This window comes from Haliaeetus leucocephalus, unplaced genomic scaffold (assembly GCF_000737465.1).
Source record: "Haliaeetus leucocephalus isolate CR32 unplaced genomic scaffold, Haliaeetus_leucocephalus-4.0 Scaffold228, whole genome shotgun sequence".
NCBI classification, from domain to species: domain Eukaryota; kingdom Metazoa; phylum Chordata; class Aves; order Accipitriformes; family Accipitridae; genus Haliaeetus; species Haliaeetus leucocephalus.
The window spans coordinates 24,299,388-24,326,575 of record NW_010972664.1 but is presented as its reverse complement, the minus strand read 5'-3'; the positions used below and the strand labels follow the sequence as shown (position 1 = coordinate 24,326,575).

Sequence of the window (27,188 nt, the reverse complement as noted above, 5' to 3'; positions counted from 1 at the left end):
GCACTACAATGCCTTCTGCAGAAAGACCTTGAAGCCTACAGTGCATATTGGACTAAGTCCCTGAATTTTGCCAGCTTTTTAAAAAGTGGCTTCCTAGATTTCATTACTAAAAAAAAAGAACCCTGAAAATATTAAGCAAGCATATTCAGAAAGCAGAAGGCAAACAACATTTTGCATGTTGTATTTCTTATAATCTTAAAGACAGTTTATTAATTTTCTTAAGATTTTGCTTAACAACTGTGACTTTCTGAAATAATAAGTATAAGAAGCTGAAACTCTTTTGAAGTAATTTCTGTCTTATCTTTTGTCTAAATTGACCCAGGGTAGCCTGAAGTAAATTAGAGAAAAAACATAAGAATGCTTTAAAACAAACATAGTAAGACCGTTGTAAAGGAGATTTCAACATTTATTGAATGCATAAGGAGGTGGTTGATGATTGTCATAAAGATATTTGGATAAATGATGTGAGGCTTGACAGGCCAGACAGAAAGGTGCTTCGACAGTTAAAGCTGCTTCTCCTTAGGCTACGCTGACTCCTTTGCTGCTGCTGAAGGCATCAGGTTCTTCCTGCTTTTAAAAGAAGGGGCCTGGCAGGCAAGCAGTGGAGTAGTCCAATATAGAAGCTCCCAGCTGTGAACTTCCTCTCTTATCTGAATTCACTTTCTTCAAAATAACAAGCAGGGGTGCTTATCTCACTTAAATCTAGATATTTAAAATTTAGTTAAGTCTGAGTTAGTGTAAAAAGTAATTTAATTTATTGTGTCCTACTACAGCTGTTCAAGCTGTTAGGAAAGGGTTGCCTCATGGAAGTGCCTCTTTCTCTTGCTATTAAAGAATACTAGGCTTAATATAGGTTTGATTCACACTACGTATCTTGTATATGCTTCCACTGTTATTATTTTAAATAATTAACAGCAATCAAGACGAGCAGATGAAAACAGAAATGGCATAAGAAGAGAATGAGAAGAGAAAGCAGCAGTATAGCCCATGCTTCAGTGGAAATCCAATTTGTACTCTTTTTTTAAATGATCATCAGCCATTGTCACCATCACTCCCAGATCAGGAGCTTTTCATTTCTTGTTACTGTGTCATGGTGAGATAAATGAAACCTCTCGGGTAAGGATGTTATCTTCATCTCTTGCATGGTATGGTACAACCTGACTTCTGGTATCTGCTGTTAGAGGCAACACATTTTTATTTTCAGGATCCAATATTAGTGATGAAAAATGGCCACATTTTGAAACCCCAGGCAGGTTGCTGCTCTTTTTCACCCCTCTTTCCAAGTTTTCTATGTACTGATGACCTTAGAATTCTGCATGAGAAAGCGAAGGGGGAGAGTGCATGCCTTCCTGTGTAACGCATGTGACAGTCATGAAAAACAGATTCCAGCAGACTAGTTACCATTCTGATAATGAGCATGACAGAAAAATAAAAAGAACTGTTTGCCAGAGGGGAACTAGTTTCTCAGAATTTGCAGTGCACTTTTTGACTCCCTGCAACACCAGATCAGTAGCCATAATGTAGAACTGTGTGCAGTCACTTCACCACACACCTCCACTCACAACTGCCTGTGGCCTGAGCTGCAGCAGTTCATCCATCTCAAACCCAGAACTTCCAACATCCATCGTTCATGTCTTGCAGCTGCCCGGTCATTCCCATCCCATGTTCCCCCAAAACCTCTGCCAATTCCCTCTGTCCTGCCCTGCATCTCTCCACTCATTTCTGTTCTGGGATCTTCACACAGTTCTACTTGTGCCATTCCCTCCTACCCTATTCCCTGGCCTTTGTAGTTCTGGGCACTCCCAAGAGGATCTGCTCTTGGTCATGTTCTGTAGTCCCCCATTATAGACTGGAGTACCCCCAAGTTCTCCATCTTTATCATTTTTCTGATCGTGGCATCAAAATCAGCCAGTGGGTGTGCCTTGAGTTGCCTGGAACTATCCTGTTCTCTGAGGAATACAGCCTTGGGGTAGGATGCAGAAATTCACTGATTATGATCTTTCGGTCCATTTCCTTTCCTCCCTCCATTGGCTCCTTTTTGCCTCAAGGGCCTCACTGCTCCATCTTGGGAATGACTTTACAGCCTCGTCCACCTCCTCATTAGAAATCCAATGGGGTTTTGACCTCACATAGGAGAGTCATCTGATGCAGACAGTGATAACCTTCCTGGTGCTGCCAATTGTCCCATGCTTCACTGGACCGGAGAGCTGCTTTACTAGATTTCATGCACCAGCTCTTTCAACCTGATGAGGGAGAAAGCATACATTAACTAGTTTGTCTTATCCCCCTCCCCCAGCCCAATATGAGAGCAGTGGCCAATGTGCTGCACTGGCTTGGATATTTTCATTGTTTTTGCACCTCACACTGGGTCATGCTGCAGAATTACCTGAGGGAGGAAAAATTAAATATTGAGTCAAAATCCCTAGAAAGATAAATTATTGCTGTGACTCTGGTTTATCCACTTGTTTCAATGTATTCATCTCTCTCATAGGCTGCTTGCTCCCCACTACTGGATCCACTGCATGGACAGAGGAATCCATATCCACTGTTCTTTTCTACCTTGGAGCCTCTACTTCAGAGGAGTCCAAGGGCAGTCCTTTGGACTGCACTGAGAATTCACTGGCTACAGAAATGCTCCTGTATCTCTTGGTCTGGTCAGAAAAGCACAGCCTTAGGCAGGAATCTGTTGTCCAGTGCAGTCAGTGTGACAATAAGCAGAAACAAAAGGACAAGGCCACGTGGAGTGAGATTTTTGAATGCAAGTCAGTCCTCTTCAGCAGCAGGAGGTGATGTTAACCTACTAGTGTGCAGACCAGGGAGCCCAAGCACAAAAAGACTCAGTTCAAAATATGTCCCACTTATGCACAATATCCAACTATTTTTTAAACAAATCAGTTTAATTAATTGATTGAAGGTAGAGTTGTATAATGTAGAGCACTCTTTGTCTCCACATGGGGTATCAGTGCTGACAAAGTGTGATTTAATTCTGGGAATAGAGATGAAGTGCAAAAAAAAGTTAGTATGACACTGATTCTTTCAACCTTTTTTTGCTCTATCTTTCTTGTGCTGAATGCATACAAATTGAAATTTTCACACATACTTGCACCCACACATGTAAAACACTGTGACAGGGAACATCCAGAGAAATATGCATACAAGGTCTGAGATGGACAGCTGAATATCCTACTACTGTCAGTCACACTGAGTAAAAACCCATTTGCTAGATAGTCTGGTTCTGCTCTCCATCTTTTTTCTTTTTTTAAAAAAGAATTTTGCATTTTGATTTTATGAACTCTTCAGCCATGGAGCTGTGTTTCAGAAGCACTGCTATTAGCTTAAATCTTTCTCACTTAACATTTCATCTTAGTACATCCCTTTCCTATTCTCACTGCACATATTCTTTGCTGGTGAACATACATAACCACAAATGAGGGAAAAAAGAGTCAGAACTCTCTGAACCCAAGCAAGGATTGCATAGTCACTCTGTCTCTTTAAGGCCATGGCTTCTATTGAATTTGTAGTGTCTGGCACTCAGAAAAGGGCAGTCTAGCCTTCCTCTGTCCCACCCCAACCATTTGTTTCTACTGCCTAGCCACAGACTGGCATTTGTGTGACTGCACAGTTAACTGGATCCAAAACTCACGCATTAGAAAAGTGACCTAATAAAACCTGTATTTAAAACGGTTTTGTCACCTAATATGCTTCATTAATGGAGCCACACCAACACGAGCATTAGCACAGGAAAAGATGTGGGAGCAAGCATCCTGTGGCAGGATCCCTTGTTGAGGCAGGAGCCTGGACTTCTGCCAGAATGAGCATGTCACTATGACTTCAGTAGTAGTAGTAGTATGAGTTTCCACGTCTGACATCTATTTACTTACCTACTTTGGTAAAATAAAGAATTTCAGAGGTGCAGGTGAGGACTTGAAAGTATTCTACACTCCCTGTGAGGAATGCAGAACACCTTTGATATACAATCTTACAGTGAATAGGGTACAGATTCCTTTAGATCCAGAGATCTCTGTAGGGAACATGCCCCTTGAAGTTGCTTTACTAGTCTTGCTGCTGGACTGAAAATTCCACTTACCCTCTCACTCTGTCTGACATGCTCTGCCTTCAGATCTGTTGAGCTTCTGTCCTTCTGTGTTAGAGTATATAGCTACTGATACCTGGCATATTGATCTCATTCCTTATTACACACCATTCAGTAGGAGACAGTATATAAGAAATTTATACAGCCATGTAGTACTCAACCATTCAACTTAATGAGCATTTCTGAAAAATTGATCTTCTAAGTTCCTGAAGTCTGGTTCTAATGAGCACTTTCTGGGCTGAGTGCAAAATCTTTTGAAGACTATCTGGAAAAAAAATCCTTTAATGTTTTGGACAGCAAGCTGAAGATGACCCAAGACCACCACCTGGTGCAGAAATCTCTGTCTATAAATCAGAGTGTATATATCCTTGCATGTGCTTACTTCTGTAGTGACTTTCATAGGCCTGAGATAATTATTATCTTGATTTGACAAGATAAATGCCTGACCTGCCTAAATTCCAGACAGGTTTTTGGCATTTCAGAAAAACATGAAGATCTTGAATAAAAAGACCATTATTAATAGTAGAAAAGAAAAGGGACCGTGGGGGTGTGGGGTGGAAGGGGAAGCCAATGGTAACATGAAACTTTATGTAAATTCAGGAAGTGTGGAAGATATTTGGTACAGCAAATCATAGCTGGAGTTAAATGTGAGTTTGAAAATAATTAGAAAATTGTCTTCCAGGCTACACGGTGGAAAATCATCATCAAAGTCCTAAAATGTAGTCTGGAAAGAGACTGAATTAGAGTCAGCAATTTGGTCTGGGAAAGGGCAGGGCAAGCGTTAAGACTTCGCGCCCCCCCCCCCCGTAGAATAGGTGCTGTGTAAGATGAGCTGTTTCTGCATTGATGTTGTTAGATCACCATCTAGAGGACATTTAAAAACACATGCTTGTCATTCTACTGTTGGTTTTTAAAAATTTATTTCTATTCACAGAGGCTGTGTGAGCCAAACAGCACAAAATACTAACAATTGGTTAAGGACTGAAGTGAGAAAGTCATTACATTTTCCTTTCCCCTCCACTTGCACCGATCTTATAAAATCTTTTCGTCCAGTTTCAGTCAGTTACTTGTGAGCACTACTTGTAAGAGGGAACTACAGAAATGTCCAGGATTAAGTGTGATTTTTCACATCAGATGGTGTCCTATTGTTATGATCCTATCCCTTTCATTCTATTTCTTTTTAACTTTGAGCAGAGACATAATGTCATTGATTCCCAAAATCTTCCGCACTCTTTTCTTTTCATGCTTTAGAGTGTTGTTAGCTACATATGACGCGGAGTCCACAGTATTTCTGCCTAACAGCAGATGACTTTGTATTTCAGATGAGCCCAGTGATGTCACAATGTGCCCCGACTAAGACTGTGGTGCCAGGGAAATCCTGACTCCGTTAGCTGAAAAGGGGTGAGGAGCAAAAGTGTCTTGGGCTGGACAGGAGAACTGGATGGGCTGTAATCCAACCCTGACAGTTTCCCTGGCATTTACCATCTATCTGGTGGCTGTGCTCCCAGCCACTTACTGCCGAGTCTTCTCTAATGCCTTCACACCACTGAAGCGCCAGACCATGATTCACACAGCCAAGAATGGACAGCAAGAGGGAAACAGCCTGTCAGCAGGTGAGAGGATGGGTTGAAGCGAGAGAATGAGAAAGAGGCTCGGAGAGCAAATAAATGAGATGCGGTATGGACACAGAAGCTTGGTTTGGCAAAGACAAAAGCAAAAGAGGAATGAAAAGATACGCATCAAGGGGCAATGGGGGTCAGATGGTCCCTAAGGAAGAGGGAGCCAGCAATTGAGTACGATAACAAGGCCAGCAGGGCAGGGGCCTCGCTTGCCAGGGCCCGGTCCCCACAGCCCCAAGCAGGACAAGCAGGACAGCCCTGGGGATGGTAGTCAGGGTCAGACAAGAGATCACCAGGGAAGTCTGTGATGATGAGACAGGTCCAAGTTCAAGGAGGAATGCCAGTCAGTGTCAGGATCAGATGCAGCAACAGTAACCAGGGTCAGACACAGCCCAGTGACTGCCCAGCCCTACACTGAAATGGGGCAGAGCATGTGGGAGGAGGCTGGTCTGGGCCATTAAAGCCTCTTTGTTCACTCATGGCCCTGGCAGCAGGCCCCCCTCATACCCTATGGAGATCTGGGTTCCGAATGGACATGCTGTAGAGTCGTTTAATCACTATGGGATGCTGCAGGGCAATTTCCAAAGGCAAAGAGCCAGGAAAAGGATGAGAAACTGGGAAATGGGCATCTCCAGGGGAGCTTAAAGCCTGGGGAAGGGGGGTGGGGTGTGGATCGGGTTGCCCATGCGGAGCTTTGGAGGCTCAGTGGGCTTGAAAAGAAAGGTCCAGGCCACCCCTGGGAGCACCAGAGGCTGGGCAGCCAGGAGGGCAGGGGGCTTCATTCAGAATCCTGGGGGCAGCACCCAGGGCCAGGCTGGTCACTTGGAAGGGATCATATTTCATAATAGGGAATTTGTAGGTCAAGATCCAGAATAACAGGGTCCATGGCCAGGCACAGCTGTGATGGAGCTGGAGCTGGAGCGAGGCATATACTTGCAACAGACCACAACTAGAGACTGGGGATCCAGGCCTGAGCTTACACGAAGCTCCTGGACCCATGGGCAGAGGATGGGGGTGAAGGCTCCAGCTGAGGCTGGTAAGGGCCATTAAAGCCTATTACTGCAGTCATGGCCCTGAAAAGATGGAAGAATGAATCTGGGATGACTCTTGTAATGGAAAAGTACAGGAAAGGAGAAAAGGAAGAAGACACAGAGGAAGGAGAGTGAGGAGAAAGTGATTTCCAAAATAAAAGATTTCAAAAGGCCTTTTTCAGGCAAGAACTCTCTTATTCATATAAGCAATGCGCTTATATATTTCATTGTGCTCTGTACTTGCCTTGTACAATGTTCTGAGAGATAGTCACATTTGCCACTGTGGTTGCAGTCTTTCTCAGGCCACCTCTCCTACTATTACTTGATGGGATGTAGGCTAACAGTAAAGTTCTTTGCACAGAAACTGGTGGTTTCTCAAAATAGAGCCATAAGGAAGCAGGCACTTTGTTCCAAGCCAAGCTTCCTGGTGGAATCAGGAAGCCAGAAAATCTGTAAGAATCTTAGAGGCAAGAGTTAAAACTTTCTAAGGAGAAGATAAATTCTTAAAAGATCCTACCTGCAATAAGAAGCAAGTGTTCCTAACACACAACTCCCTCCAAAAATCAAAATACTGCTTGAGAGAGCAGTATCTAAAATGACTTCAATTGCCCTGTGGCAAGTCAGTAATCACTGCCCCTAATTCCTGAAAAAAACTGACTGGCTGTGCACTGGAAAAGACAATGGCTTCTGACCCTGATCTGCTGTCTTTGGAGCTGTGGCTCACTTTAAGATCTGCAACCTTTTCTGAAGTGGTCAGTTCCTCTCAACCTGACAACAGGTCCCTCTTTAAAAAAAAAAAAAAAAAAAAAAAAAAAAAATTTGGCTTTTGAAAATGCTGGCCATTCAAGTACTGTTTCCTGGGGAGCGTCTGAGCCATGCTTCTCTTTCCTCTTCCCTCCTTCTGTCTCTTTGCTCTACTGGACACTTTTCTCCTGTCTGTCATGCAGCAATATAATTGAAGAGGAAAAATGAGACATTGTCACAGCACACAGCATACCCAGGAAACAACCCAAGTGCAGCAATTCAGGGAGAGTAAGTCTGAGAAATAGAGCCAGCATGGGAAGAGCGAAAGCAAGATAGGCAACAGTCAGGGAGAAAGTGTGTTTAGAAGTAAGTGGGGAAATTGGCCAAATGCATAAGGGAGAAAATGAGGGAAGAGAAAATCAATGGAAGAAGACACATTTGTAACAAGAGAATGGGAAAGATTGTGTTGAGAAAAGCAGGGAAAAGAAAAAAATCCTGCAAGTGTCAAACCACAGGAGTCCAGATTCCAGTCCCCAGTTCTTCCAATGCCTTGCTTCTCTGTACCTCAGTTCCCCTTTTAAAATAGCAATAAGGATGGTCTCCCCTTCCTGGATGACCACTTACCACACTGCTGCAACTGCATGCACTTAGCAGGGCAAAGGGGAGAAGTTTAGGGCAGGTTTGCACACTGGCATCCATACACATCAAGAAAACACTCTTGGGAATTATGAGGATGCTATGGGGAGGGTGAGCATAGAGGAATATACACTGAATGAGGAAGAGTAGAAACAAGAATAGGACAAGGGAAGCAGGGAGTGGGAAGGGGCATGAATGAAAAGCTGCTTAGTATGAAGGAGAAAATGGACACGCAGTAAGGGTGAACTGGAGTTGAAAGCTTAGAAAGCAGGGAGAGAAAAGAGAGAGGGAAGCAGAGGTGAAAAGGATCCAAGTATGAAAGAAGAGGACAAGAAGAAAGCTTTTGTTGTTCCCACCCACCCCCCGTTACAGGCTGGGAGCAAATGGAGGAAACATTTGTGGCCTCATCAATAGGGGAAGGAATGGAGGTGATCAACATGGTGCAGCAGGAGGACACACAGAGACTGAGGAATTCATCGGTGAAGGATCTGCTGTTGGATCTGGCTCTTTCCCTGAACACTGGCAGTGTTGTGCTCGTTTTTTTATGTGTGACATAAAGCATTAAATAATTTCTGTGGTCATCAGTCATAACAGTTTGAACATCTACCTGTGTTTCATGATCACCTACTAGGCAGCATGGCTTCTCTTCACCAACCACATCCCAGGGAACTTGCAACACTGAGGACAAGGGCAGGGACCTTGTGCACATACTGAAAGAGTTTCGTTCTCTCCTTGAGAAACACAATAAATTCTCAGTCCAAGACTCATGCAATTTTTTTCTAAGCCAGACCTCCCTTTTTGCACTTCCCATATGTTCTTTGTGTAAAAACATCATAATTAGTAATAAGAATTGATTCAACTCACCAACTTCAAGGGTGATCCTGTTAAACAGAGTTTTCATAAATTCATCATACATTGTAAGAACAAGAAAAAATTGCATATTCCAGGGAACTGTCCCCCCATACACTTAACAAGATAGATACAATAAAAGGTAAAGGCTCCTCAAAAGGCAGATTGTCAATAGCTTTTGCTTATTCTATACATTATAAACAAAGAAGCCAAGTAGTTTCAGTACATTGAAATAACTTCTATATTACACACAAGGTCTGGCACAATGTTAATTGCTATTAGCATCTAAAAGAAAGACAGTCTGGACACGCTGCTCAGACAAAATTGATTAAACAAATGGAGGAAGAGTATACACTGTTTAAATGGTAAAGATAAGCACAAGCCCAATTTTGTTATTTTTTTATGATGGGTAAATAAATTATTTTGAGGTACATTATTTATTACTTGTGAAGTTCAGCCAGGAACTCCAGTCATGCTGGGGACAGTACAAATACAGAGGAAAGAAACAGGCCTGGTAATAAAGAGTTTGCAATCAAAGTAATTTTTTTTTTCTGAAGCAAACACTTTATTAGTATTTTAGTTAATTAATGAAAACAAAATCTCTGAACAGTCTGTTATTGGGAAATGTTTTGCTGTATTGGTCAGTACTTGGAAAGATTGAACACAGTTATTAGGATTTTCACAATTTTTACAATGCTTAGATTGATAAGGGATGTCTCCACTTGCCATCACCTATTCCACAACCAATCCCCAGGCAGCCAATATAATAAGTAAAATAAAAATGCTCCCATAATCAAGAACAGTTTGAAGAGTATGCAAAAGGTAGGAGTATTTTGTATACTTATTAACTTTGGTAAATTTTAGAACATTGGTATAAATTTTCTAATTATCAGAACCTGAAATTGATGTAATTATTAGGTTGCTCTTAATAATGTGCTTTAAGAACTTCTCCTGCTACCCTAAAATATATTACTTCTTACACTCTTCTTCCTCTAAAGTAAATTAATACCTAAAATTCAATTTCAAGTAGAAAGTAAAATCCTACAGCAGCTCTGTTCCTCTGTTTGGATGAGAAATATTTACAAATGTAGGGATGAGAGAACTAGATTCAGGATCCAGAGAAGTTCTTGGAATTCTAATTGTTCAGTCTTCAGAGACTTCTAGAAACCCTTGTAACTGTCCCATACTCCACCCTCAACTATATCCTCAACCCTAAATAGAGACTAGAAAAAGACAATCTTGCTGGAAAAGAAAGAAGAAAGAGAATCTGTTCTCAGCTCCCAATCCCCCTCCCACCAATGGGGATGCTTTCCTCTTTCCTCTTTTGTCTCTTAGGAGTTTTGCTGATAAAAAAGCCAGAAGAGGGAAGGCCTTCAATAACCTTCATTATTAGGTGACTTATCATTCAGCCTAGAAGCTGGAGCCACCGAGTCTTTCCTAGTACCTATCTCCATTTATTGGCAGAAGAAGAGAACAGGATTCTTCCCTCTCTGGAAAATTACATGTCCAGTTTGCATAGTAATCCATAGGATTTTCCTAAGAGCCAATCTTACATGAACAAGTCTTAGAACTCCACATTATTGCCCTGTCCATTCAACATGACTGCGAGGCTGCTGGAGTAGACAGAGAAATGCACTGAACAGAGGGACTAATAATGCAACAGTCCTGTTTACGACTCCTCAGAAGTTGTTGCCTACTAGAGACTAGCTAGTTATCTTGCTACCTTGGGACTTGCTGAAGTCCAGAGTTGTCACATCTGGGACAGAGTCCTGAGAGGGGTAGGAGGAGAGCCTCTTTCCTTACGAGCTCAGTTTAAGAATTTTGCTACCATCAACCGCTGGGGAAAGGATAACAAGAAAAGGAACTTAGAGGAGTGAATAAGAGCACCATGTCACCCTAGAGGCCCTGAGAAGATGGTCATACTTTCATGAGTCAGGCCTTCCTCTCCCTGGGGTCATATCTCTCTTCCTCCTTTTCCATGCAGATTACCAGATGTGGCACTTGTTGTCTGGGTTCATTGGGGATCCACTGGAACAGTGGAAGTGCTTGGCAAAGTCCTGGCTATTGCTGACAGGCCCACAGACACGAAGTGGCAAGGGACTGTGTGGATCTGTGTTCAGGGAAGACTGTAGTTTCTCAGGATCCTGATGTCCACACATTGCCTGAAAGGAAGCAAAACAGATAGGTCAGTTTGGCTGAAAGTCCTCAGGTGAACAAGACTTAAGGCTCCTCATGCCTCTGCACACATGACTGAGGCTGCTGGAGTAAACAAGGAAACATGCTTACATGGGTGCCAACAATGTTCAGATCTTTCCCTTCAACACCACAATTTCTGTTTTGCCCTTCCCTAAACTTCTCTGTCCCAATTTCCCTATATAACAAGCTATCTGGTCTTTTTCTATACTGCGTAGTCCAGAACACAGGGAATTTAGAACACCTTGGAGTTTAGGTGCATACAACCTTGGACTCCATCTAAAATAATGGTATAGATGTAGTATCAGCGTGTAGATTCAGCTTCTTAAGCAAAAGCAATGTGTGCTTATCAAGAAAGGAGAGCACTTACACAACATCCCATTACTGCTCAAGAGATTGGAGGGAAGGTTGTGTGACCTTACTGGTGTTAAACTGGCAATCCAAGTCTTCACTCTTCCGATTTCAGTCTTTATTCATTGACAAATGATGCAGTAGCTGCCAGATAGCCTCTGAAATGCAAATCTTGCCACCAAGACCCAATAATCTGTGATTTCAGAACTGCTTTTCTACATGCTGCTCTGACCTAATGTCAATACATGCACAAAACTTTTCCCTTTGCACAGTTACAGTGACTTCTAAGGGTGTGACTTTTCTGAGCACAGAAATCCAATGATCTATCATGAGGAACTCAACTGCACAACAATGCACAACAATGCACAAATCCTTAAACCAGGTTCCCACAGAAATCTCAAACTATGTATGCGTGTACTTTTAGTTCTTTATCTCTAAATAACATTCTAAACTCTTTTTTGCACTGTCAGTCACTCAGAATGACATGACATCTAGTTATTCAACATGACAGAGAGGTCGATGAAGGAAGGGATGGAGAGATACATGCCTTTTCCAGTAAAATTCCACTTTCCATGTGTAAGATTTCTCACAACAGCAAAAAAGTACTCAGAAGCTGGCAATGAAGCATGCTTTCCCTGACACAACTTGTCTGCTACAACTTAATTTTGGTAGATTTCAAAGCTTTGTAAAAAATATTTTTGCAGACAGGCCTTTTGTTAGCTTTGAGATCCATAACAGGTTAGGGGCCCTGTATGTGAATTTTAGCTTTCTAAATAAGGTTCTGGACCTCCCAGAAACATTGGTCATTCCCAGTTCTGTGAAGAGGGGGAAAAGTGATTGAATACTGAGAAAGAAAAACTGTAATAATGTGGAAGACAATGGAGAGAGACACATGAGTAGCCTACAATTCATTACATGAGCAAAACTGAGGTAGAAAAGCTGGTCGTGTGAAAGTCCAGTCTTAGGAAAATCCTTCTCTTCTTTGTGCTTTTTCAGCCAATTCTTATAGGCCTGTGGAGAGAGAAGATTAGTAATAGTAAATTCCCCTACAGATAGTGTCCCAAAACTATGTCTTCTGTCAATAAAATACATCAATCTCATATATATTTAATAAATTAGCAAGTTTGTATCTCTCTCTCCTCGCTCTGAGGCTCCCTGCTGCTGGCCATGCCCCTAACAGCTTTAAGACGGGAGAATAACACTCTAACTCCTTTGCTTCCCATTTCAGACACTACCACATTCACATCATCGTAAGAGAAGATGTGGTGACTGCACTATGAAAGAATGAAAATTACTTTCAAAGAAAGTCACAAATATTTGAATAAAAATTAGAAGACTTTCTACCTCCCAACATTCTTCATGCACCATCTGAGACCTAGAGATCTCAGAGCATCCTGCACTCAGTAATTAATTAAACTGCTGAACTACTGCATGAGGAAATAAAAAATTCTCTCTAGACTAAAGTATTGCTGAAAACATCATTATGGAGTCATTTTACCATCACACAGAATTCTGGTCCATGTCTCAGCTTAGTTCCTCAGGTATAACATAAACATACAAACAATAACATGCTTTTTTATGCATGATGTAAATGCGGAAGTAAAGAAAGGCCCACCCCAGAACTGGTGAAGGGAAGAAGTCGTCTTACATGGAAGTAGTGAGGTTATGAGCAAAGCTTTCTGAGGAACCTACATCTGGAATAGCAGAGGACATGCAGGGCACATGCTGCACTGGCAGAGGTGTGCAAGAAATCTGGAACTGGAGCAGCATGTAGTAGAGGGATGCAGCAGAGCAATCTTGTAACATGGCGGTTGAGTTGTGTGGTGAAACTATGAGATTAGAGAAGTAAGTAGACTACAATACCTGGTAAGCAATGGCGAGCCCTCCAGTGTCAGCTGTATTCTCCAACAGTGTAAAAGTACCGTTGACCTTAAAGCCATAGCTTTCATACTGTTCAACCAAGCAGTCTATAGATTTCTGTAGTGCACTCCTGTTGCATGTAGGACAACCCCCAGGCAGCACTGTGGGAAAAAAAAAAATCCTAGAAAGTAAAGGTATTTCTGGCATTCACCTGTATTTCTCACATTAATAACTGAGTCTTCTTAGTAGTCAGCATGGCCTGGAATGAGTTTTCCTTAGCTTCATCTACCCTAATAATATATGTATACACTGATATAGGGACCGGGATTTAAGATACCCTGAGGGAAAGTACCAGTGGGGACCTAGAAGAGTAAACAAAGACACCACAGCTGGTACCCACCATAATCATAGAATGCATGAAGAAGTTCATGCGCCATGAAGACCCCAATGGCTCCAAAGTTCACAGCACTGAAAAATAAACATGAAAAGAATGCTTTTGAAAAAAAAAGAGAGCAGGTGAACATTCTTTATAGCCACTGAGCACAACTGTGAGCTGCTCAGGAGCATTCTACTGTGAGAGCCAGAGAAGTACATCTCTCAGATGTGGTACACTCTGTAAAAATGCAAATACAACTGTAAATTACTCTAACAATGCTTAAAATTGTACTATGGGTTTGCATTAAAGTACTTGTAGCTAATAAGCCATCATAATAATGAAGAGTCTGTGAATGAGATTCTGCCTTTATTAATTCTAGTGATATGTATTGTTGTTGAGATATGTCCTTATTTACTCACTACTGGCTGAACTGCTGCACAAACAGTAACTGCAATGGTAATCATACAAAAGCTGGATGGTAGGAGAAGTGACCTTGCAACAGTTGTCTAGTGAAAAATGATATGTAAAACTGGCAAGGCAAATTAAAATCATAAAGGTTTGACTACAGTTACTCGCGTCTAGCATTGGTAATCTCGCTACAAGCAAGAGGTTGTACTAGAGACCTCCAGCAGTTCTTTCCAATCAGAATTTCTATGATTCTATGCAATGAATTTACAAACAGTCCCACAAGTAAGAGTACACTCAAAATGCATTTCCATAATACGAAATGATGGGCTCATTCATTCTTTACATGCACTGATTAACACTGCTGAAGCATGAAATGGTTGTAGTAGATCATCATTACATCACTGGGAACTCAGCAGTAAGTGACAAGAACAGAACAACGCATCTTCTCGTAGAACTGCTCTTTCAGAAGCTCTGTAGCTGGTATCTTATAGTTGCTGCCCAGCAAAGTTGTGGATGCCCCATCATTGGAAGTGTTCAAGGTCAGGTTGGATGGGGCTTTCAGCAACCTGATCTAGTGAAAGATGTCCCTGCCCATGGCAGTGGGGTTGGACTACATATCTTTAAAGGTCCCTTCCAACCCAAACCATTCCATGATTCTGTGATTCTATAACAATTGTACTGCTTTGCTGATGTCTCATTTTAAAAATTATCCTCACAGTCATCGGAATTGCCTTCTGTCAGTAAAGTTTAAACTTTGGAGAATCATCCGAGAAAATGCTATTGTGCCAACTCACCAGAAGCTGATCAAGTTTGACTTACCAGTCTAGTCAACTGGGATGACAGTGAGAAAAATGTATTTTACTAACACTGAACACAAAAGGAATAAGAAGCTGTAGACACTTTTTCAGAGAGGAAGAATATGGTAAGTGACAGTCGATACCACTGGAAAAAATATTTTCTTCTATTATTCTTTTGAGGTGTCCTGTTCTTCATAGTATAATGAATTCATTAAATACTGCAAGCACTAGAAGATGTCATACAACTAGTGGCAGAAGATGACCATGGAGAAAATAATTACTTTTAACTGAGACATGTTTATTTCAAACTTCAGCCTCTTGCATAGTGTGAGGTTATCTTTCAGTACAATGGGATCAGGAGAATTATCTATCCATTATCATGCAAAAAAGGACATAAACTAGTATTTTTATAGTCAACTGTTCTACGTGCTTTTAATATCAGAAAAATATTGCAGATCTGTTCCATACAATGGAAGAACCCAACTGTAAGAGTACGGTCTACGGACATGTCATTGCAGGGGAAGACTCAGAATTAAAAATGTATTTGCTTATTAGAGAAGGTTTCTTTAAAAAAGGAAGAGAACTGTGTTTAATCTATTTGAAAAAGACTTCTGACAAAATGTCACTCTGTGAGGCTTCTATTTTCTATGGGTTAGATTTCTATGGGTTAGATTTCAGGAATTCTTGGAATCTAGAAAATGAGAGGCAAAGGCACAATGTCTTCTTTGCAGTTAACCTACATGGGACTTCTGCCTCTTTGCTCTGGACTAATATACTTGGCTTATCTTAGTTTCACCTAGATTCTGATTTTGCTCCAGCAGAGTCAATGATCACACTCTTTCAGAATTCATAAGGCAGTATCCATCTGGCTTTAGAAAAAGCTATTTTTTCCCCCTTTACTGTGTCTTTCTGGGATGTAGTAAGAAAGAGGTTAAAGACAGACCCGTTAAGATTCTTCCTGGAAACATGGTGCAGCCAAGGGACTACATTCAGCTTCCACCTTTGCAACCCCTCCATACCTGGGAAACTCCATGTGGAAAAAAGGGCTGCGGAACATTCCAGCAGGAAAGACCACCATGTGGTGCCTTATTGAGTAGTATGAATGCACAGTCCAGGGGGACACATGCCAGCTAGAAGCAGAAAAAGAGAAATGAGAGAATGTATGAAGTCCTTATCTCATACCTTGCTCCCTTCCTCCACTGGGCTTGCAAAAATGGTCTGCTCAGTACAACTGTTCATACAGCAGCAGCAAATGATGAAATTCACATTATCTAGAGTTAAAGGTGTTTGAAATAAACCTTCACTTTTTTACAGATGGTCAGAGCTAGTAGCTTAGCTTTCATACACAGTAAGGGATTCACCCTCACAACTTCTCTGTCAAGTTAAGTCAGGATTAGTAATCTCCTGTGAAGTCCTGCACAGAATACTCTTCAGGTGGTTTAAGGTCCCAAGCATGCCTGTCAATGCTGCCTGCCTTCTGAAGCATCCTATGTCCTGCCTTTGAGGTAACCCTGCCAGCATTCATGTCATCACAGTGCTCTGCTGTTTGCTTTGCTGCTTGCTTTGCTGCTAAGTCCAGGAGAACCAGCTATTCCCCTTACTCAAGGGTTCACAGGCAAAAAAGGTTCTTTTTTCAGGGGTCTGGGGCCCATCCACAATGGTGGGTTTTTTTGGTAGCATGAGCTCAGGCTGAATATAAAACAGGCTGCCAGATTAAAGGCTTTTTTAAGCAGGATGCAGCAATGCAGCCTTGTGGCAAAGACGGACAACAGCATCTTGTCTTGCATTAGGAGAAGCGTTGCTGGCAGGTCAAGAGAGGTGACCATGCCCCTCTATTCAGGACTGGAGTAACCACATCTGGAAGTAATGTGTCCAGTTCTGCCCCAGCCCCACACCTGCCCTCCCCCTCCTTCCCCATTAAAAAAGAGATATAGATGCACAATTGGACACAGTCCTGAGTGACCTGCTCTAGCTGATCCCGCTTTGAGCAGGAGGGTTGGACTAGGTGATGTCCACAGGTCCCTTCCAACCTCAGTCCACGAGTGTGTGAGACTGTTACATTTTTTATATCAGTATCTGACACTTACTTGTCCTGTGAGTGATGCTGAAGGAGTTTCAAGTAGGAATTTTGCCTTAGTAATTTCAAGCAAGCCACCACATTGAGGAAAAAGCTGTCTTCACTTATCTCCAGCTGAGGGAAGAGACAGGTAATGTGAGTGTCGTAAGGCATGAACAAGGAATGAATTGGACAGTATGAGAAAGAGAAAAGTCCTACAGGTCAAAAAAGGATTCATCAAAAGACAAACCAATGGAATACTTGTGTTTTTTTCTCTCCCAGTTCTGAAGACCTTCAATTTAAGATATGACAGGAATGTTATCTTCAGGCCAAACAGAACATACGAGCAGGTCACAATCAATCTCTCTCAGGCCAGCCACTCTAAGTAAGAGACAGCATAGGCAACAACACAGAAGCAACAGATAAAGGTTCTCTGGGCCGATATGTTCTTAGAAAATGAACGGTAAGAAATGTGCATTGTTCCAGAGGCCATAGCCTTTTTTAGCAGTGGACAAGATAGCAGTTGGTACAGGTAAACTGCCAATAATGAGGCAGGCATGTTTACATTATATAGCTCACATTCTGGTATTCCAGGTTCACTTTGGCAGTTTGGAGTATGTGAGCTGGATAGCCAATCTCCACTTGTAGTCTGGAAACCTAAAATCGTAATAAACAAACAAACAGAAAGACACGTGACCAACAGGAGGCTTTACATTCTAGAAGTCCTTTTTAAACTCTATTTTTAAACAACCTAAATACGATCTGTGAATCAGCCCTTCAAAATAACAGCTACTCTGTTTCAACAAGACATCTTCTCTTGCTACTCTGGTTTCTTAACTCAATGACCTGAGGCCTAATGCTGTTCTACTCTTCTTTTTCTTTATAGCATTGTTTTCTGGCATTCAGCTTTATAGTTTTTAACCTGTTTAGGTGTATAAAACTGAATTGTATCTCAATACAATTAATTCAGAGTATGGACAAACAAACACTGAGCCTCTCTTTGCCTACACATCAGTGTACGATCACATGGCGTGATGGCACTTATAAAACCACCCAAAAGCTTCAGTGAAAGGAAGGCCTCAGTAACTTCTGCCTTCTGCACACACCAAGACTTTAGCCTCTTGGCGGGTCTGTTCATCCATCCACTCCAACTGATCCAGTTGGCCATAGAGGGCATCTTGGATCTCAGAGAACATCTGCTCAGCCTGCAATGGATTAAAGAAGGCACGGTCAGAACTGCAGAAAGACATTGTTCAGGCTTAGCTACCATCTTCCCATGTTCCCGCAATTCAGCCACAGAATAACTGGGGGAAAATTCCTCTTCTTGTGATGAAAGAAGAGATTTCAGTTTCTACAATGGTTTAGGCTTAAGTTATTTGGCGTCCAGTGGTTCCTCACAGGGCTCATCATTCTCTCCCACACACCTTTTCGTCTTGCCTCTCATGGTAACTAAGAGGGAGACAATTCTTTTTCATTCAATCCCTGTTGGGATAAGAGTGGACCAAATGATTGTCCCACTTCTTGAGTGAAATCAAAATTCAGTATCCACAAGTATTTCATGGTGGTGTCTCCCTTTTCAAAGTTATGGCAATCTGAGTCTCTCCTTCACAAAATTATGTTTTGTTCATTCAGCTTTGTGCTTCACTACACGTAGTCTTAGTTTTCCCATTAACTTATTTACTCTTGTCACTTTATACACTGCAAACTCCTTATAAAACCTGGGGCCTACACTAACTTCCCTCAAAAGAAAAAGGAACTCTGATCATCAAAGGAAAAAAAAGGTGTTCCGTTTACTCAGAATGTTTTGGCATTGATTTTTTTTCCGTACAGCTGGCCATATGATGGCTTAATGGCTTTGCAATTGAAAATCTTATTTAAATATGTCAGACTGGTGATGAATACTGTTAATACTAACTGTCATTCCAGGAAGCACAGTGAGATTGCATGCATTTGTAGGGCTGTCATAGGTATTGGTGCTGCACGCATGACTTTGCTAACAGTTGAGATAAAGATAATAACTGGTATTTTAGCATTGATTATTCTAGCAATGACAGCCATGTCTTGTTCTGACATCTTTCATTCCCCCAAAAGGAGGGGAAGTGCATAAGTATAGGAACAGGTAAAAAGTTATAAAATCTACACATGATTTTGCTGCCTTGATGTGGTCTTAAGTTGGCATGTCAAAAAAAGAAAGATGAAGCTGAGCTCTGCTTGGGGGTTAAGAGGATGAATACCTACAAGTTTCTTGCTCTGCTGAGGGAAAATTTCTTGCACAATCATCTGCCCTAGAACTGGCTCAAAGAAAGAAGTGGTATCAGTCAAGCACTTCCTCCAGCGTTCAGCTGCGATCTGTAAGAACAGAGAAAGAAATAGAGACACATAAGAGTGAGGACAAAGAGATAGAAGACAGTAAAAAGATATGTAAACGTGCAGTCAGTAGCATATACGCTGCTATCTAAATATGCCAGTAGTGAATGGTAAGTAATGTAGTTCCGTTTAAGCTAGTTCAGAAAACTTTAATCAAGTAAAGCATTAATGTCCTGATTATTTACTCCACTTACTTTCATACAAGATGAAGATTCATATGCCAGCTGAGACAAATACATAGAAGAAAGGTGACCATCTATATATTGTTCCCCACCCTGTGATACAGTGCACTTAGCTCTCTAAAGTTTTGGGTGTCATGTCTACTCCCGCATTTCTTAGAGAAAAAGGAAGCATTTAATGGCCTAGTGAGACTAGTTTCCCTTCCTAAATTTAAGAAATCCATCCAGACAAGACATCAAGAGAACATCTAGAAGGTGATCAGCTAGGGTGTTCAGCTGCTGGTCAGGCTGAAGAAGGTGGTTAAAGGCTAACTCACCATTCTAGATCCCAGTTTTCCATAAAGAATCTTAGATAGCTCCAGGCGTGCATCTTGGAATTGACTGTCAAGGGCTGGGGAGAGATTCCCAACCAGACAAACAATCATATAAATGTGAAGGACCCTGTAGGAAAATGACATTTAAAAAGACTGAAGATTGAAGGCTAGTCACTATAAACACAGAGGCGTGGCAAGTGTCAGGAATAATTTGAGGCAGAAGAACCCTAGTAACCTGAACAATAACAAAGTACTTGAATGGGCTACACCTGGGGCTATCAAAGGAGGATGATTTGACATGACTCAACCGAAGAAACTCTCTCCCCAGAACACCATGAAGACTCAAGGGGTAACCTGCTGGGGCACAGGATTCTTTATGGGAAGCAGGAGAAAGAGCATTTTTAGGACTGGGTGAAACTTATTATAGAATATTTTGAGGGGTCTGTGGGATTCTGTGAGATTTATTATGGAATGTTTATGGGAAGGACCAAAGGCAGGGAAAGGGAAGGATCATGGTGGATTGGGGGGAACATGCATGGGAAAATGGAGAGGAAAGGTGGTAAGAGGGAATGGTTGAGCATAAACTTGTGGCCCGCCAGGACATCTGTCTGATTCAGCCCTGCACATGGTCACCAGAATCTGTCCTATCTTATCAAATGCTATTCTTAAATAACATTCTGCTCTCTGTGTATGGGGATGGGACTGGATACTGGAGAGACAAGGAGTCCGAGAGTTGCCTACTGGAGGGACTTTGGTCCAAGCTAGCTGCTGGAGAGAGCAGGTGTCTGAGAGTTGGCTATTGGAGAGTCTAGAGGTTTGGACCAGCTACTGGAGAGATCTGCTTGTGTATGTGTGCATGTAACAGGAAGAGACCAGAGTACCAGCAACCAAAGTAGGGCTGCAAGACTTAGGGGCTTATATATCCAGATGCCAGCAGCTGTAGACACCGGGGGACCTGGGGCCAGCTTCTGGACAGACTGAATATCTAAGACCAGCTATTGGAGTGATCCATATTGTGTGTGTACGTATACATATTTCACTAATATAGACCAATCGTGATCAGCTGGAGAGGAGCAATAGGATCAGGCTGAGCTGTTCATGTTTGTATGAGTGCTATGGGTGGGTGGGTGCCAGTAAAGGCACTGTGTTCCATCTTTATTGATCTGTGTGATGCATGTATCTATATATATTTATATGTGTGTACATATATGGTGTTTGCATGTGCAAGCCTATTGGGAATATACGCTAAGCATTAGTACTGGCTAAACCTGTGGATGTAGAGCCCCAGCAGCCTTGCAATTGTTAGGCTACTAGATTCAGCAGCCTCTAACAGAGACCTCTGTGATTTATGGTATCTGAAGTTAATACTTCTCGAGGCATGAACAACTATAACCATAGATATTGACTCCTACCTTTCCTTGTGCCATTGTTCGATGAGCTGTGACAAGCCTCTTAAGTAATCCATGTCATGCACTGCAATCGGCTGAGAGAGGTTCAGTGGCATAGGATGGAAGACAGCCTGGAGACATGATAGCCAGTCAATAGCAGGTGCCTTTTCCTAGAAGTAAAACAAAGCTTACATGCTGAACTATGAATCTAAATTGACTGACAGGAAATAATACGGCAACTGGGATAGTCTCTCTGATACTGTCAAGAGATGCTTTCAACAAGTTAAACTGTTTTTATGATGTGGGTATTGATTATAGTAGAAAAGGAGAATTGACTTTTTTTAATTGAATTAGCACCAGGGATGGGAGAGAGTTTTGGGCCTGAAAAATCCATCTGCTGTCAATAAAAGACGTTAAGTTAATAGGTTATTTAAAGCTCAACAGACTTCAAGTGTAAGTTGCAAGGGAGTGGCATCTAAACAGAGTGTCTCACATCTCTTTTGATCCAGATCTTCAGAATGTGAATGTAACATGAAATTGTGTCGCTCAGGTTCTAAGGAATAGATACCTGTAGCTCCCTAATGGTAGTGCGAAAGAACAGCATCCCCCTCTGCTGTCTTTCCTGCAGTGGGGTGACAACTCGCTGGAGGTTAGAGATGAAGGACAAAGTAAGGGAAAAGGAATCAGGGGGACCATCCTGTGGCCCTCCAAGTAGGCTCCCCAGTTTCTTCAAATATGAGAGATACACACGGAGAACCTGCAATACAGAGCATATGACCAGTGGGAGAAACATGACTGAAAATTAGTCACCCCATCCATCCATCCATCCATCCATCTTGACCATATAAGCTTCAATCTTTCAAAACCACTGCAGCCACATCCCTAAAACTGTCTTCTTCACTGCAACATCCTTAGGTAATTATTCATGTGGAATACAGTTTGCCAAGTACAGCTGCTCTTTCAGTGAAGAACACTGAATTCCCCAAAGGTTATTTTTGTCCCAGCTTACAATTACATTAAATACTGGAATAATTTTAGAGATGTAGGCCGGCCATCTCTGGAGTCAAAGGAGAGAGATGTAGTGATATAATGAGCCAGGATTTCTGATGGGAGAGAAAATGCCAGCTTCTTGCTGCTATGTTCCTATCAAAGGAACACTTGTGATGAGTACACAGGCTCATTTTTTTGAGGACTCCTCTGAAAGAGTCAGACTGAGAAACTGAAATCAACTCAGTTTTTATAAGTTCAGAAAAATGACAGAGCTGTGATGAAATTAACTTTGTTGTAATAACTCCCAAGGTCAAAGAGCTTGTTTCCCCAGCTTAGGTTAAAACATTTTAAAATAACTTTTGAAATGCTAGCTACCCCTCCCCCAATACACAGATTTTAAGTTGTAAAGCCTTAATTTAGAGAAGAACATTTTTTTTAAACATTCATTCAAGGTGAAACCTAGAGGGAAGCCCAGGTTCATATTACTTATTAAATACAAATTAAAACTATAACATTCTGTTTCTGCGCTAGAAGTTTTAAACCTGGCATTTAAAAATGGGTTACATTTTACAAACTATCTTTCTGGAAAAGTGGAGATTTTTGTAAAGAATTCCTTCTGGAGACATTTTCAAAGGTCACTGACCGTAACCCATGGAAACAGACCACTCTGAACCAGGAGGCAATTCAATGAGATCCCTACACCAAATAGCTATTTTTACCTTTCTTCAGCCTCTGATATGTTACCTCAAGATAATTTTTCTTTTTGAATTTACTCTCAGGTGGCATCTCAAACTCAGGATGGTCAATCTGCAAAAAGGAGTAAAGAAAAAACATCTTGATATTTCCAGAAACACTGGAATGTGAGGATATGCTCAATGGGCTTTGTTAATTTCTATGTCACAGAATTTGAAATGTCAATAAATTGCTTTTACTTTTGGAAAATGTTTGCTAATTATTTTTTGTGGATTTATCATATTCTGCAGCTCATTAAAAGCTCATTACAAATCTGCAGTACCTGATATTCAAATGTAAACCACATTGTTAAATGTTTCTACATGGTGCACTGGTTTTGGCTGGGATAGTTAAATTTCTTCATAGTAGCTAGAATGGGGCTGTGTTTTGGATGTGTAATGAAAACAGTGTTGAGAATTCAGGGATGTTTTAGTTACTGCTGAGCTTTTACAGTGTCAAGGCCTTTTCTGCTTCTCACCCCACCCCACCAGCGAGGATGCTGGGGTGCACGAGAAGCTAAGAGGGGACACAGCTGGGACAGCTGACCCCAACTGACCCAAGGGATATTCCAGACCATATGACATCGTACTCAACAATAAAAGTGGGGGTGAAGGAGGTTGGCCAGGGCTGCCATTGCTTGGGAACTGGCTGGGCAGTGATCGGTTGGTAATGAGCAACTAGAGGTTTTTTGCATCACTTCTTTATTTTCTTTCTTTCTTTTTTTTTAATTATTGAAGTGTCTTTTTCTCAACCCATGAGTTTTCACACTTTTACCCTTCTGACTTTTAACCCCATCCCACTGGTTGGGGAAGTGAATGAGCGGCTCTGTGGTGCTTAGCTGCCTACCAGGTTTAAACCCCAACAGTGAGCTGCAAAATTCATATTACGCTATGTGTATTAGACACATAGCACTTAGAGTCCATAATTTATTATACTAGTCATACCCGTGAACGTAAGAAGAACCAAACCCTTCCATGACAAAGTACAATCTACACTGTCAGGCAGAAGAGATGAGAGAAAGTAAGCGATTTATTCTTCCTCATCTGCTCATTTTCCAGAAATCAGTGCTTTTTATGTAATAAAATCAAGAAGGTTGCTGAAATTCAGGAAAACTTTCTTCAGAGAAGAACATAGGCTTAACTTGAGCAAGCCTGGGTCTCATGGGCTGTGTAACTGACTCTTTATTCCCAGCGCTTCCTGATAATTTTCTTTCTTTAGTCCACCCACCTGAATAATATTGGTCTTGAGGTCAAAAGGACTAGGTCCCACATGGACTCTGAAAAAGGGAAAGGTGCTGTATCTGCCCATAAGAGTCTGAAGAGTTTCATTAAAATCTTTTGCTTTCCCCATGCCTGTGATATTCCATCCACCGATCTAGAGAGGGAGAGAGACAGCATGACAGCAGGTGAGAAAAAGACTTGTTTGATCCATATTTACAAAATCTTTTTTTCACTCCTATGAGCTTAGTCATTATGACAACCGAGAAGCAACAAAGCAAATAATAGTAACAGAGGAAACTCATGAAGATTTCTACATACCCTGTTGGCTTTAAAATGACCTGTTACTTTCACTTAAGCAAAGCAATGAACTGCAAAATGAAAGAGGAAAAAGGAATGATAATTATCAACAGAACAAGGTGTACATGAAAAAAGCAGAAGAAGGAGAAAGGAAAGAGGTCTCATTTTTCAAAAGCCATCCAAAGGGCAACCAGGAATCAGGGATTACAGGTCCCACCTCCCTGACAAGCAGATTCACAGGTAGGCCTGCAGTCACTGTTTCTTCTGCTGGAAGGTTCTGCATCCTCCTTGGAGACAGGGCATAAATGCCCTTTGCTAGCAGGAAGATGTACAACTCTCCCTGGCACTGAGAGGAGTCTCCCAGAATGGAAAGAGAAGCATTTTACTCTTTAAACAAGCTCCCGTAAAGCCTGAAGTAGTGGATGGCCATCAGATCTTAGACAAAAAAATTTCATCCATTTTGCAACATGTTCCCTGATCTGTAAGTTGGATCCTATTGAACTGAACTTCTGAGATTAGAAGTGATCCCTCTTTGCAGTCTTGGTTGTTGTAGAGTCCTAAATTAATATGTAAGGTCATGAGGAAAGATTCAGGTACCTGATGTCAGAAAATCAAATCTTGAAACAGCATTTAAAGCTAGAAGATTTATCACTTAGAAGTTGTGCTGTGAACCATGAGCTTATTTCATGACCAGATGCTGGCAAAATTCCATCATGTAGGACCATATGACCCTAACTTCACACTTTCCTTTTTCCTTCAGGAATTATCTTCTGCAGGGAGAGGAAATAGGACGAACACTCACCTGATTTAGGAGGTCCTTCAATGGTTGAGCTCCCTGGGATTCTATCCTTTGGGTATCCATGCAGGAGCGATAGAACTGGATTGCTTTCTCTTTAGCTGAGCCTCTTATCCCAAACTGTGGGCCCTCTGAGGAAAAAAAAAATAGATTAAGAACTACGAGAGTGGTAAAAAAAAAAAAGTTGGGGCATTATTGAGGCAGAGAAAGGTTGTAAGAAACCACTACACTGCACTTTGATTCAGAACAGTAAATACATTCACACTTCTCATGGTCACTCAAAGCAAGAGACCTTCTTCTGCTACGACTCTTCCTGAGGCCAAATATGTGAGTTTCTTTGCATGGAAACAGGAGCACAAAAGGAAGGTGGTGTGTACCCAGGCTTCAGTCCCAGGTGGAGTCAGGACACATGACCAGAGTGCACATCCGGACAAACACAGCAAAAAGGGTCTACTTTTACAAGGCAACAGGAAAATTATTTGGGTTGCTGTCAGAATTTTAAAGTGTTACTTTCATCTGTTACACTTGGCCAGGGGAACTAAAATGTTTAAAATGCAGCTATTGTAATATGACATGCTCAAGAATAAATCTGTACCTGTAATGATAGAAGAACAAAGAGACTGGACTCAGTCCCTGTTAGGAATGATTGTGCTCTCAGTTATTAGTATTCTCAGCTCTGGCTGAGGAAGATGCTGAAGGTAACACACCAATCATCTGTCCCTACCTAAAAGCCTTTTCAGGATCAACTGGTTTTCTTCCAACAACACATCAAATACATTTAGTGATTCTTCTGTGGTTCTGCTTGAGTGTTTGCCTTCCCAGCTGCCACAGGCATATTTGTAGAAATCCTCACAGGGGTCTACAGTGTCATTCCTAGAATTCAGGAGTCTGGCCAACAGTTTAAGACCCAGCTCGGCATCACAGGATCCTGGGCAGGAAGTAAATGGGAGAGAACTGAGCAGTGACAGTGGAGAGTGAGAACAACTCCAAACAAAAAAAATTAGAAGTTATCTGTGGGACATTTCCCCCAAAAGATTTATTTTTGGTACAAACTCCTTTGCATGCAGATTGTTGAATTCCCTTTAAGTTTTTGCTGAATATGGAACAAAGTGTGTTCTGTCTTTCACTTCACAGGAAGATTGCCTTTGCACTTTATAAGGGAGATTCTTTAAATAAAGGACAGGTAATATGTCCAGAGGTGGTGTCCTCTGTTCATAGTACCTAGACAGTCACAGCTTGGATTACTCTGCCTTCTCAGTGTATTTTCTCTGAATCAGCCAAATTCGGCCAAATGATAAACAAGAAGCAACTGATGGTGTCAACACATGAAGCAAAAGAAGGACATAGCACAGAGAAAGTAAGGAGGTAAGTTTAAAATGTGGAGGGAGATGTTCAAGCATGGGAAACATTTCTCAGCAATGCCATTTGTTAAAACAGGACACTTTCTAGTACATCTTGCTTTGATCTAAAACTCCCTTTATCTAAACTGCTGTGAATCACTGGGTATGTGTTCTCATTTTGGTTCGGTATCTCGTATCAACATCAGATCAGATCAATTATTTACTGAAATAAGCCACTTGAAAATCAAAGTAAGACTTTCCATACTATGGTTTCAACAGTTAACATGGGAGGAGGTAGGCAGAGTGTAAAATAGACAAGATCTAAACTAACAGTTTTTCCTTGGTCTCTCCAACACACAATAGTGGCTAAAGAAAAATGCTAGGTAAAGAGTCAATACTGTTTATTTTGGAGCAGGGAATGTCTGTATCCACCAATATAAATGCACCTTCAGTACTGTGCATTCTATATGCATAAACATTCACATGGACCTTTCTGCAGATAGTTGTTTAGCATCTGAAAGGCAAATTAACATTTCTGGTTTATGCTCACAG

The 27,188-nt window shown here is 41.5% G+C and overlaps 1 protein-coding gene across 11 annotated transcripts in view; it reads right to left on the bottom strand.

The window, feature by feature from the left end:
* Positions 1–27,188, bottom strand: part of KEL (Kell blood group, metallo-endopeptidase) — a 32,983-nt gene continuing 5,795 nt past the window's right edge. For 4 of the 11 annotated variants that reach the window (XR_774352.1, XR_774351.1, XR_774348.1 and 1 more), the window contains 16 exons: positions 26,021–26,224; positions 25,303–25,427; positions 24,211–24,357; positions 22,996–23,058; positions 21,830–22,018; positions 21,286–21,431; positions 19,877–20,000; positions 19,252–19,362; positions 18,120–18,218; positions 17,593–17,670; positions 17,045–17,148; positions 15,977–16,087; positions 13,777–13,844; positions 13,380–13,537; positions 11,536–12,527; positions 11,048–11,134 (listed from right to left, as the gene is read on the bottom strand). Coding sequence is in view for 2 of the 11 variants with exons in the window: in XM_010567620.1 (XP_010565922.1) it covers positions 10,958–11,134; positions 12,432–12,527; positions 13,380–13,537; positions 13,777–13,844; positions 15,977–16,087; positions 17,045–17,148; positions 17,593–17,670; positions 18,120–18,218; positions 19,252–19,362; positions 19,877–20,000; positions 21,286–21,431; positions 21,830–22,018; positions 22,996–23,058; positions 24,211–24,357; positions 25,303–25,427; positions 26,021–26,224 (2,000 nt within the window). In the remaining 9 variants the exon portion in view is untranslated. Of the gene's footprint in view, positions 13–9,023; positions 11,135–11,535; positions 12,528–13,379; positions 13,538–13,776; positions 13,845–15,976; positions 16,088–17,044; positions 17,149–17,592; positions 17,671–18,119; positions 18,219–19,251; positions 19,363–19,876; positions 20,001–21,285; positions 21,432–21,829; positions 22,019–22,995; positions 23,059–24,210; positions 24,358–25,302; positions 25,428–26,020; positions 26,225–27,188 lie in introns of those variants that run through there. The other 7 variants (XR_774354.1, XR_774356.1, XR_774355.1 and 4 more) reach the window with 5 other exon arrangements.